At 45.2% G+C, this 12,204-nt stretch overlaps 1 protein-coding gene across 2 annotated transcripts in view; it reads left to right on the plus strand.

Annotated features, from left to right (window-relative positions):
• The first annotated feature begins 4,732 nt into the window (after window positions 1-4,732).
• The window catches only part of CTDP1 (CTD phosphatase subunit 1), a 115,734-nt gene continuing 108,262 nt past the window's right edge, over window positions 4,733-12,204 (plus strand). Inside the window, exon 1 of one of the 2 annotated variants that reach the window (XM_074146295.1) lies at window positions 4,733-5,058. In XM_074146295.1, the coding sequence (XP_074002396.1) occupies window positions 4,733-5,058 (326 nt within the window). The remainder of the gene's footprint in view (window positions 5,059-12,204) is intronic. The other variant, XM_074146296.1, reaches the window with a different exon arrangement.

Consider the following 12,204-nt stretch of genomic DNA (forward strand, 5'->3'; position numbering starts at 1 on the left):
AGTTTGTTTAACTGAGCTAATCTTCAAACACAGAGCAAGATTACACTCAGGGAATCTGAAGAAAAAACAGTCCTTTCTAAGGAGTTTATTTCCTATGGTAGAAATGAGGGGGAAAAAAAAAATGTGTATATTTTGTATGTATAAATATAAAGCTGGTCCCTGGCGCTTCGTGTTATGCTAAGAGGGTCCTGTCACTAGTTACCTGCTCGCTAGTGGTCTGTCCAGGGGTCAATACAGTGGCCAATACTGTTTAAAGTCTTCATTAATGACCTTGACAATGAGGCAGAGTCCACGTTCAGCAAGTTTGCAGGTGATACAAAACTGGGAGGAGTGAATGATAGGCCAAATGGTTGTGTTGCTATCCAGGGGGCTTTTGACAGCCTGGACAAACGGACAGAGAGGAACCTCGTGAATTTCAAGGACAGGAAATACCAAGTCCTACCCCTGGGGAGGAACAACCCCAGGCACCAGCACAGGCTGGGGCCCAAGCATCTGGAAAGGAGCTCTGCTATAAAGGCCCTGGGGACCTTGGTGAACACCAAGCTCACCAGGAATAAGTAAATGTTACCCTTGCAGCGAAGAAGTCAACAGCACCCCATGCTGCATTAAGAAGAGCACAGCCAATAGGTCTGAGGGAGATGCTCTTTCCCATGTACTCAGCACTAGTGACACCACATGGGGTGTGCCAGGACCAGTACAAGAGAGGCATGGACAAACTGGAGTGAGGGCAGCAAAGGGCCACAAACATTATTAAAGGGCCTGGAGCATCTGTCATATGAAAAGAGGCTGTGAGAGGCAGGACTGTTCAGCCTGGAGAAAAGAAAGCTCCAGAAGGATTTTACCAATGTGTATGAACATCTGATGGGACCGGGTTGATGAAGAAGACAGAGCCAGACTCTTGTCAGTGGTGCCCTGTGAAAGCATAAGAGGCAATTGGCACAAATTGAAATACAGGAAATTCCACCTAAACACAAGAAAAAGCTTTTTTCAGCAGAAGGTTGGTTGAACCTCTGGCACAGGTTGCTCAGAGAGGCTGTAGAGTCTCCATCCTTGAAGATATTCAAAACCCAGCTGAGCAGGGCCCTGAGCACCCTGCTAGTCGCTGCTTGGAGCTGGGGGATTGGGACTAGATGATCTGCAGAGATCCCTTCCCACCTCAGCTACTGTCTCAGTCTTCTCTTGACCATCATGACTACTGCTCTTGATGAAACAGGGTTTTGCTAGACTTGGAAGTCTATAAAACTTTTATTAGTAGGAAAATTCCTGATGAATTCTCCGGCTCTTTGAGGCTCTCTCTTTTCCTTTGTGCTCTTGAGGCAGGCCTCAGCCTCCTGCCCCTGAGCAGAACATTATCAATCCACGTCCCAAAAGAAACAAGCCTGGGTGCAAGCTAAAAACACCAGTCCGATGAGAGTTGAGGAGAAATGCTGCAAGTCAGCACTTCCTGGTACACCTCCACAGTGGTCTCATGTCCTAGTTTCAGCTGGGACAAAGTTAATTTTCTTCCTAGTAGTGTTTTGGATTTAATATGAGAATAATATTGATAGCCCATATTGTTTCAGTTTATTAAGTCAAGGACTTTTTTCAGCTTCCCATAGAAGCTTAGAGGGAGCATAGACAGGACGGTTCCATACCATAGACGTCATGCTCAGTGTGTGTATATGGGGGTTGGCCAGGGGGCAGGAATCCGTGATCACTGCTTGGGACAGGCTGGACAATCGAACATCAGGCGATGAGAGCAACTTGTGTTGCAGTACTTTATTTTGTAAAAGATTTACCATTATTGTTGTTATTATTATTATCATTATCTCTTCCATTACAGTTCCATTAAATTGTCTTTATCTCAACCCATGAGGTTTTTTTTCTCCTTCTTCTTCTTCTCCCTCTTCTCCCTACCCTACTGGGGTGGAGGGGAGGTGGCTGAATGGTCGCGTGGTCCTAGATGCTGGCTGGGGTTAAGCCACGATACCTCCTCGGTGGTCACTGGTGGTATAAACTTCAGTTTTCATGTGCAAAAGAATGTGGACATGTTTCTTTGGTGCTGTTTATTTTTATTTCAGATTAAGAAATAGCAAAGAGAGCAATATATGTACGAGAGAGATACTACCAGTCTCCCCAGTGAGAACTGTGCAGCCTTGTAAAGAAGTAGTAGTACGCAAAAAGGAAACGACTCACCTTTTATGGTGTAGCTTTACTGCATGCACACGACAACATTAAAAGAATATTATTAAGAATAATATACACTAGGGAACAGAAGAATTAAGGCTGCTAGTCAAAATACAAAGAACAGCTGGAGCCCACATAGCTGACGTTCAGTGTTCAGTTTTAAATCCAGTGTTCAGTGTGTGGCCTTATCCTTTACTTATTTCCCACTGTTCAAACCCTGCTAATTGTCACGGTTTGGGCTGGGCTGGCCACTAAAATGAATGACAGATGCTCTCTTCTACCTCTCTCCCTTTCAGAGTAGGGAGAGCATCTCCCTTCAGAGGAGAGGACAGAAAATGATGAGTTGAAAAGAAACTAAACTAATGAAATATTAAAAATAAAATAATACAAAGATAGTAATATTAATAAGCAAATAATGAAAAATATACAATATATACAAAATCAGTATCAAGCTCCCAGGATGACGATCACGTCACTGGTAGGCACTGGGGAAGGCCCAGGCTGGACTCAGAAACAGATGATGGGGACTGGATTCTGGATCTGGACTCAGGAACACATGGACCAGGATCAAAGGCAGATGAACAGAGTCTTCCTCGGACACTGGCCACTGAAGACAGAGAGCTGACCTCGTTTGATCCCTCAGCTTTTATACTGAGCGTGGCAGATGGGATGGAATACTCGGTCAGTCAGGTTTGGGTCACCTGTCCTATCCGCTCCTCCCTGCAGGTGCAACCCCTCTACGCTTTTCCGTTTCCGACCCTCCAACGGGGCAAACAATGAAGTTAGCTGACCTTGGTTGTTAGAGATTGCGATATAGGCAGGGGTCTCTCTGTGTACTATCCCTTGGTATTCACTATAAACATCAGACCTTACCACTCTTGAAGCAGACAGTGTATGAAAAATACGCTGTTAATTTCCGAGAGCTCAGTTAGTTAGATGAGACTTAACTGAAAAGTAAAATCACTGAAAAGAAAATTGGTTCTGTTTTGCCTCAAACCAGGACACTACAATGACAAAATTTCTTATAAGTAAATCCCTCCAATAAGGGCAAGGCAGCGTTACCCTCTCCTCACACACCCGAGGACAGAGTATCTACACAAACACTTTCGTAAAACGGTGGCTGAAGACACTTGCCTTGGGCAAGAAGTCTGGAGCAGAAAGAGAATGAGCAATAATATTTGGATGTTCCTAAGCAGTGTCCAAACACCTTCACAATGAAACGGAAATATTTCTCTTGCAGTTCCTCAGCCTCATTCATAACATACCTTCCAACTTCTCTAGCATACGAGTGGAGGACTGTACAGTCAACAGCCTCCTTTACTGTGTAACCTTGAGGCTTCCCAAAAAGCAGCTCCCTTCGGTTCGTTGTACGAGAAAGGGATCTAGAAAAGACATGTGGTCATGCAATGCGTCCATGTGTGATCACGTTGCATCCAGCTCTGGGATCCCCAACATAGGAAGGACTTGGACCTGTTGGAACAGGTCCAGAGCAGGGCCACAAAGATAACCAGAGGGCTGGGGCACCTCTCCTATGAAGACAGGCTGAGAGAGTTGGGGTTGTTCAGCCTGGAGAAGAGAAGGCTCCGGGGAGACCTTACAGTGGCCTTCCAGTACCTGAAGGGAGCTACAGGAGAGATGGGGAGGGACTCTTGATCAGAGAGTGTAGGGATAGGATGAGGGGTAATGGTTTTAAATTGAAAGAGGGGAGATTTAGGTTAGATATTAGGAAGAAATTCTTTACTCTGAGGATGGTGAGACACTGGAACAGGTTGCCCAGAGAAGCTGTGGATGCCCCATCCCTGGAGGTGTTCAAGGCCAGGCTGGATGGGGCTTTGAGCAACCTGGTCTAGTGGGAGGTGTCCCTGCCCATGGCAGGGGGGTTGGAACTCGACGGTCTTTAAGGTCCCTTCCAACCCAAACCATTCTATGGTTCTATGATTATGCCTGTGTACAGGGAGCCGATAGAAGATCCATGGAAACTTTCATTCGAGAGTTTCCCTACAGTTAGTTGTTTAGAGACTGTCCACAGACTGCGCGCTGACAGGTTTCTCCCTCCAGCTCTGCAGCTCCCAGGCCCAGACACGTTATACTCTGGGAACGCCAACGGGGAACGAAGATTAGGTGTCCTTGCTGCACAAGCACCAGAGATGCGGAGGTCCTAGTGCAGTCCCAGGTAAGGTCCCCCGCTCCCCGGCCGGAAGGGAGACGACTACAAGCCCCAGCGTGCCCCGCGCGTCCCGCCCCCGAGCGGCCGCTCGGGGGCGGGACGCGCGGGGCACGCTGGGGCTTGTAGTCCGCCCTGCCCTCCGCCTGCCGCCACCGTCCGCGCCCCGGCCCCGCCCCCGCGGTTCGAGCTGGGTGCGCCTGTGCCTTTAAGTCCGGCCGGACGCCCGGTGTCCGGCGCATGCGCAGAGGGGCCGTGACCTCGCTGGCTGTCGGCGCTGCCGGTGACTGTTGAGGAGCCCCCTACTCCCTCCCCCCCTCCCCTTCCCTCCCCCCGCCTTCCCGGTGGCGGCTCCGGGCCCACTGCCGGGCCGGCGGCGGCGTTGCCATAGCGACCGGGACGATGGAGGGGCCGGCGGAGAGGGGCGGCGGGCCCGGTGCGGAGGGCCCGTCGGGGTTGATCACGGAGATCCGGGCGCCGGGCCCGCGGCCGCTGCGTCTGCTGGAGTGGAAGGTGTCGGTGGGGACGGCGGTGCAGATCGGGTCGGTGCTGGCGCTGTGCGCCCCGCTGCCCCCTGCCCAGCGCCCCGCCGCCGCCCCCACCTCGCCCGCCGCCAGCGGCGCCAGCACCCGGCCGCAGCGGGCGGGCCCCGAGCGCAAGCTGAAAGCGGAGCGGCCCGGCGTGGTGCGGGAGCTGTGTGCGCGGCCCGGACAGGTCATCGCGCCCGGGTGAGTGCGGAGGAGGGGGGGGACGGAGGTCTGCCCGGGCAGCCCGCTCCGGGAGGCGGATTTCGGGCTTCTTTCACAGCGGCCGGGGCGCGGCGGGAGCGGGTAGCCACTGCGGGCCCTGCCGCCGGTGCGACCGGCGCTCGCCATCCCCTCCTTGTCCCCGGGGGGAAGGCGGCAGCGCTTTCTTCCTCAGCTGCCAGCGGTGTGTAACAGGGGGCCTTCTCCCGACCCGGCCGAGGCTCCGCTTCCCCTTCACGGCGGTCGGTGTGGATGGTACAGCCCTGCCTGGCGCCGGTGTGTGTCTCGCAGCCGCCGGCAGGGAAAGGCCCTTCCTCGGGAGCTCTGCGCGGGAAGCGGCCGTGCGAGGAGGAGGAGGAGGAAGAGGAGGCCGGGGAGGTGCTCGGCTCCCTTCTTTCCGAGCCGCGTCCTGCGCTGTGAGCTCTGCCAGGGAGAGCTGAGCATCCCCTTCCCGTGTCTCGGGGCTCTCTGAAAAACTGGGAAAACTACTTGGAAATGCTTTCTTTTTTTCCTTAGTTTGGCGGTTCCCTGTTAGGTTGGTGCAAACTTGGGTAGAGAAGGGATGCTTTCCTGCCTGATCGTAGGAATTCTAGTGGGAATCAGCACTGCAGCAAGACATTTTTAAATTTCTAGATGCCACACAGATGATACTTGAATCTTAAACGCTTTTAATACCGTAGATGTTTTAACGTGCAAGGCTTCACAAATATACACGAGATGGTGTCATTTGAACTTCCAGAAGAGCGAGAGATTAAATGAGAGAGGTTTGCCACAGTTTAACAATGGCTTTGTCTTGGTAAGACAGGATGTTCGTCAACTTTTAAATTCTTAAATGGCTAATAGTTAAATAGGCCCTCCCAGTTTTCTAGGTTAAATTGGGCTAATAGCTTGCTACCCTGTACTTCATCAGACTTTTTTTTTTTTTCCCTCAACAGGAAACCATTGAAACGCTCTACTTCCTCTGTTTTATGACACAAGTTATTTTCTTTTATTGCAGTTCACTTGATTTTTTTGGGTGGGTGCAGCCAGGCCTAAGCGTTTCTTGATTGAAAATCACCAGTGTATGCAAAACATCTGTGTATGGGGGTGTTCTCAAAGGTTCAGGGGAAAAAAACAATCTGTTTCTTTTTTTTTTTTTTAAATCAGTCAGTAATGTAAGATGCTACAGAGGAGATACAAGATGTGTTTTTGTTGCTACAGAGAATATTAATCTTTGTGAGATAAGACTGTGGCTTTCCTTTCGCGCCACATCGGCGTTCTGCTGTCATATCTGGTGCGGCATGGATGATCTTTTAATATCTGATTTAGAACAAAGGTACCATAAATGCTAAGTCAGGTGGTTTTACTATCTTAAAAATACAGACTGAAATTTTAAAACATCACACGCGTGATGAAATTCATTTGATAGTTCTGAGTGGAAGGGGAGAGAAAGTTATCTTCTTTTATTTCACTTCTGTTAGCTAAGCACTAAAACCAAACCAAAAGATCTTAGATGGTAAATATAAAAAATTTAAACTATGCTGGGTCTGATGTAGCAGCATTTTTAGGTTTAGCTTTGCTCAGTGTAAGCTTTAGGACTTGAATGCACCATTTTTTATACAATGCTTTTATTGGATTTGTCTGGTCTTGATTAATTTGATTATAATTAGCAAGTCCTTGATTTGAGACAATTAGAAAACAAGTACTGCTCTTTAATACTGTTGTTCTTGGCTTCTAAAACATTTGTATCTTGTATTGCTAAAAGTTGCTGCTTAATATTGACCGTTGCTAGACATTTGGAACTTGATGATCTTTAAGGTCCGTTCCAACTCTAACCATTCTATGATTTTGCTTCTGGGATTCTGACTTTTCAGCGTGCATTCTCTGTTGCGTGCTGTAATGGTATTTACTGGGTGAATGTGAAAGAAAATTTCAAGTGGAGAAGTAGAAGATGCATGACGTAACGGTAGAAGAGCCGGTCAGCAGTTGGAGACATAACTGCATTTCTTTGACCATTTACAAGGTTTTTTTGGTGAGCGTTTAATCTCTTGCCTGTGGCTTCCCATTTTGTGGAATGGAAATAATAACATTTTTCTACCTATCAGCAATATTTAAATATATGTTAATGTTGTGCAGTATTAAATACAGTTCTGATTAAGGTAGGCAACATACCTGAAATGTATTTAACGTCTCCAGAAGATACACTTTTTTTTTTTTTTTAAATCCATATTATCAAGGGCGGTAGGTGCCATTTGCTGCCTTCAAAAAGAAGGTGGTTTGGTCGGTTTAGCCCCAAATTCTCTGTAAACCAAAGATATGCGCAAATATTTGTCAGGCACTTAAATGCTGTAGAAATACCGTTTCTATTCCAAATATTTTTCCCTTGCATTAGAACATGAGAACATAATTTGATGAAATCTTTTTATTTGAGGATAAATAACATGACTGGCTAAGTTTCTTCTGTGAGAATTTGGTCATCGTTATTTCTGAAAATCACATCATCTAGCACAAGTCTCTCCCTCTTAAGAAGATACATTTCTAACTTTTGGTTATTTTTCTTTTAGATCGAGCATGAGATGAAATCTTTTCAGTGTATGGAAGTAATTTTCCACATATATAGCACTTAATTTTCTTGTAGTTTGATTATCCGCTTTCTGGCATTGACAGTGGTGGAGGCTGTCCACAGGGGGGAGGGAGGATGATGTGGGGTGGGGGCAAAAGCCCGAGGCAGGCAGGAGGTGGCTTTTGCTTATACGATCAGAGGGAGGGTGGCACTGGTTGTCAGACCAGGACTCGAGGGAAGAAGGCGTTTGACCTGTTAGGACTGTAAGTAGCAGGGATGACAGTAAGCAGTTAATGAAAGGTCTTTGATGTTAATGAAGCATAATTTCTATGGGTGGCAGGAGCAAGAACTAAAATGTCAAAAACTGCTGTGCTTCTCTGTGTATTATTAGTGCCAGTTATCCATTAGGTTAATAGCTCTGAAGCTGCTACAGGTATGTCAGGATTCTGGGTTGGGTCAGTATTTTGTTTTATGTGAATGTTTACCAAAGCGTTTCTAACACGAAAGGATTGTCTGCTTTCAGGCCCTACTGGTGGGACAGACTACTGAAAGTCTTTTGTTTGGTTCACGTTAGTAGAGTCTTCCACAATATTTATCACCTGTACATTTAAACTGGGTATCTTTGTGTCTTACTATGTAGCTTTAATAGCTAAGACTTGCGTTCTTGTGCAGAGCATAGAGTGTATGAATCTGGATTCTAGTGAAACAAAACTTTTATTTTCTCTTTTTGGAGACAACAGCAGAAAAGAGGTGGGAATTTGTTCTGTAAACCTCTAGGTTTTTATGTGTTGCTACTTGGTGTTTTTTTGTATCAAGACTGTCATTATATTTTTTTAAAAAGTATACCTTCCTTTGGTTATCTAATGCCACAGAGCCTAAGGGCCTAGTTTACCACCCAAGATGAGGACACTTAACCTTGGACCCCAAACCTTTCATCTTACAGTCTTCAAGGGGAATAAAATGCTGATGAATTACGGTTTATTTGGAAGTAATGACACTTGTAATGAACTACAGGAAAAACAACTTGCTGTTTCAGTTACGCACAAATGTTTCCATAATATCCTGTCAAATATTTAATGAGCTTATTGGAGTCTACAAATAAACCTCATTGCCAAACACTGAGGATTGTTGAATAACACTGAACAATCCCAGCTTACTGTATCTCTCACCTAACTCCTTTTTTTTCCTTTGAATTTTTTTTTTTTTCCATAGTAAGTTTTGGTATGCATCTTTCCGACCTGTTTCCTGTGTATCTGCCCCCCTGCTCCCACCCCTTCCCATCATATATGGTGATACTGGGGAAATCTGCTTTTCAATGCATCTGTCTTATGTTTGGTTGAGTGTGATGTTGAAAAAGATCCAAGTTCTAAATCGGGGGGTTTCTGTCCTTCATTGCCGCCTTTTTCTCCTCTTCCTAGTTCTCTGGCACCTAACACATTGGAAGCTCACACTGTAGCTAATAGCTCTGAGTGGTAGAGTACAAAGTCTGTTTTCTTTACGGGGCCATCTGTTTTCACAAAACTTGTAGGAACTTCCTTATCTAAGAGAATCAAGCTGCTCAGTCAGGTTTGATTGGAAACAGGCGTCAGGCTCAGTAGTTACGGGTGGTGGGGTTGTAGCAGCCTTGTGTTTGCAGTTCTTCTTGGTGCAGCTTCCTTAAGCCATGGTTTCTTGATTGCTTCGGGCTAATCTGAGAGTTGACTGGAAGGGATGCTCATGCTTTTGTGAGCCTCCAACTTGCGTTGAGTTGGGTGTTGGAAATCATGTAGCTAAAGGTGGCTTGGTCTCTCTCATTTTTGGTGATGGTTTTTTTTTCCCCATCCTTCCCACCCAACCTCCTGTGAAATGGTCCATACTAATCAATTCCCTCGTTTTCCTCAGTTGTTGCAACAGGAGTGTAGTGTGGGGAAAGGGAGGGGGGTTTATCCTTTCAGCAGTAGCTTGTATTTAGGTCAGATCAAAGTGGTTGTGTAAACGCAGTAGAGTCATTAGGGGATAAATGACACGTTGATACAGGGAAAGAACGTTATTGAGGTTGTATATGTCCCACATGGCATTTTGTACGATAGTCTTTAGTGCACATTACTTTTATCTTTACAAGATTTCTCCCAAACCAAGATTTTCTGCTCTCAGAGTTCTTACTGCAAGTTCCTAGTCTTACTTGAGCTCAAGGACTTTGCCGCTGTTTGTGAGCGTATGGAGAATCCCATGGGCCAGCAGACAGAGCGAGATAGCTCACAGGACTATTTTATCCATCCCGTTGTAGAGCTACAAGCTGGTCATAGCTCTCGTTTAAAAATGTGTACGTTTGTAGATGTCTGTGCTGGCTATCAATTTTACTTTTCCCTAAATTATAATGGATTTCTGATTAATTGCTGTCTAGTTCCTTTACTCTATTTTTGAACTTTACTCAATACCAGAGCTGTTTAGAAAATCCCGGTCTTTTTCAAAGGCAAACGTGCGTGTTATTTCTTCTCTGAAACTGGCATGAGGTTCTCCCTAATTGTAAAGCAAATAGCCTTCTGAAGAGAAAATGTATGGACAAAAATTCTGACTGAGGACTGGAATAAGACCTTGAATTTTTGGGCTCCACAACACCTAGCCCTTTGAATTGGAAAAGTTTGAGGAAGTGAAAGACTCTTTTTTTTTTTTTTTTTTTCCTTAAAAGTTTCTATCTTGAGCTAAGAGTTTTTTCCTTTGAGAAATCCTTCTGATTTGATGACTGCGTGTTTGGTGTTAAATTAAGGGCTGACCCTAAAAGGGATCCCAGCCCTTTGGATTTTCAAAGTCAGTCTTATCCAGTGGAGTACTCCACTTAGGTAATTTCATAACCCAACACTTGAACTTACTAAATAAGAATGAATATGGGGTTCTGGTATTGAAAATTCTTAAGCATTATCAAAACTATATAAAAAAATATTTCCAGTTGGGAGTTTCCAGCCTGAAGGCTTACTAAGGAGCTACCAGCCTTTCATTTTGGGATCTGTTTTTGAGAATGATAATAGACAATTCATTGCAAGTTGTTACCTATAAAATATGAGTATCTGTTTTGTGTAGTTAAAAATGTTAATTAAAGGTTAACCTAAGGTCTTCTAGCACATGTGGATAGTTGAATTTGTAGCAGTTGCCTTTGAAAGTATATAGGGGAGCATAAAGTGACTTCCTGGAAAGCAAGTAGTATTGCATTACAGGTTACAGTTGGAGGATTTTGATTATACATTTTTGGCTAGGTTTTGTTGTGTTGAACCTAGACGTATGGAATCAGAAATCTCACCCTTGGACTGTAGGGAAAGGATAGATACTGTCACTAACAGGAGACACTTGCTGGCCTTCAAAAGGCTTTGGAAAATTGAGAGGTTTCCCCTTCTTTGGTGTGGACAAGAAAGAGCTGCCATATGTAATGTGTGCTGTGAAATTTGGGTGAGAATTTCTCACTCTATTTTGTAGGGTACTACAACAGTGCTCAACAACTGTGTATTTTCCTTCAGAATCTATATCTGTACTTCTACTGAAGCAGTGCTGCTTGTCCGAAAGGACGAAACTTGTTTTCAGGAATAAAAACTATTCAGTAGTAGAGTAGTTCAGTAATAGAAACTACTTTTGCTCTCAGACTAGCCTGTTGATGAAAAGGAATTAGCCAGAGTGAAATACATAGGACATTTGTGAGAGCACACTGTATCTTTTCTGATGTTTTCCAAAACACTGGTCCTATTGGGGGGGGGGGGGGGGGGAAGAAGAAAAAAAAAAAAAACCCTCAATATAAAAACTTGTTTTGAAACAAAGAGTAAAGGTTCTGTGCTCTTTCCCGTGCAATTGGAAGGGAATTTTTCTTCAGTCGTCTGATGGGACTGAAATGATTTAGATTTAGGGTAACTGGGATGATGCTGGATGGTTTATACAAGATATTATTCGTCAGAACCATCTAGATCCAGACGGACTTTTTTACTTTGTGTGTTACTGTAAAAGGTGGCAGTATACCATGTAGATTACTTCTTACAAACACGTCCCTTTTTTTTTTTTTTATGGCATGTCCTTTTTTTAAAGGAAGGTTGGAATATTGCCGGGCCACTATTTCACTAATAATCTCTTAAAAAATTAAAATAATGCCAGTTTCCTACAAATGTTTTGAGGAAAACTGTAGAGTTAGGCGGTGATTTAGACATTTAGAGTGGAACTGAATAACGCCCATTTGTTTGCATTGTAGTGCTTCCTAGTTCAAAAGGTACATCTAAAACTTTGCAGCATTCGGCTGGTGCGTAAGGCAAAAAGGTCTCGCTCCCAGCTCGGTGGAGTGAACTGTGTGAATCCCCATTCACAGGGGAGAGGGTGGGTGAGCAGTTTTAGCCAAGGTAGGCATCACTAAACGAGAAGGGAACTTAATTAACTTTCCTGGTAACTTTATAGTTATTTATACCGCTTCCCCTTTATATGCAGAGCAGCCTTCTGAATTGTTGGGCTCCGCTTTCGGAGAGCGTGTCGGGATTCTGGGCTCACGCGATGCCGTTAGGTGTCCCGACAGCATGTGGTGGCGTGTGGCTGTCGCCAAATGTGGGGCTGCTGCTCCTTGGTTTGAACGCTGCTGCGAA

This window comes from Numenius arquata, chromosome 4 (genome assembly GCF_964106895.1).
Source record: "Numenius arquata chromosome 4, bNumArq3.hap1.1, whole genome shotgun sequence".
Classification (NCBI taxonomy): Eukaryota; Metazoa; Chordata; class Aves; order Charadriiformes; family Scolopacidae; genus Numenius; species Numenius arquata.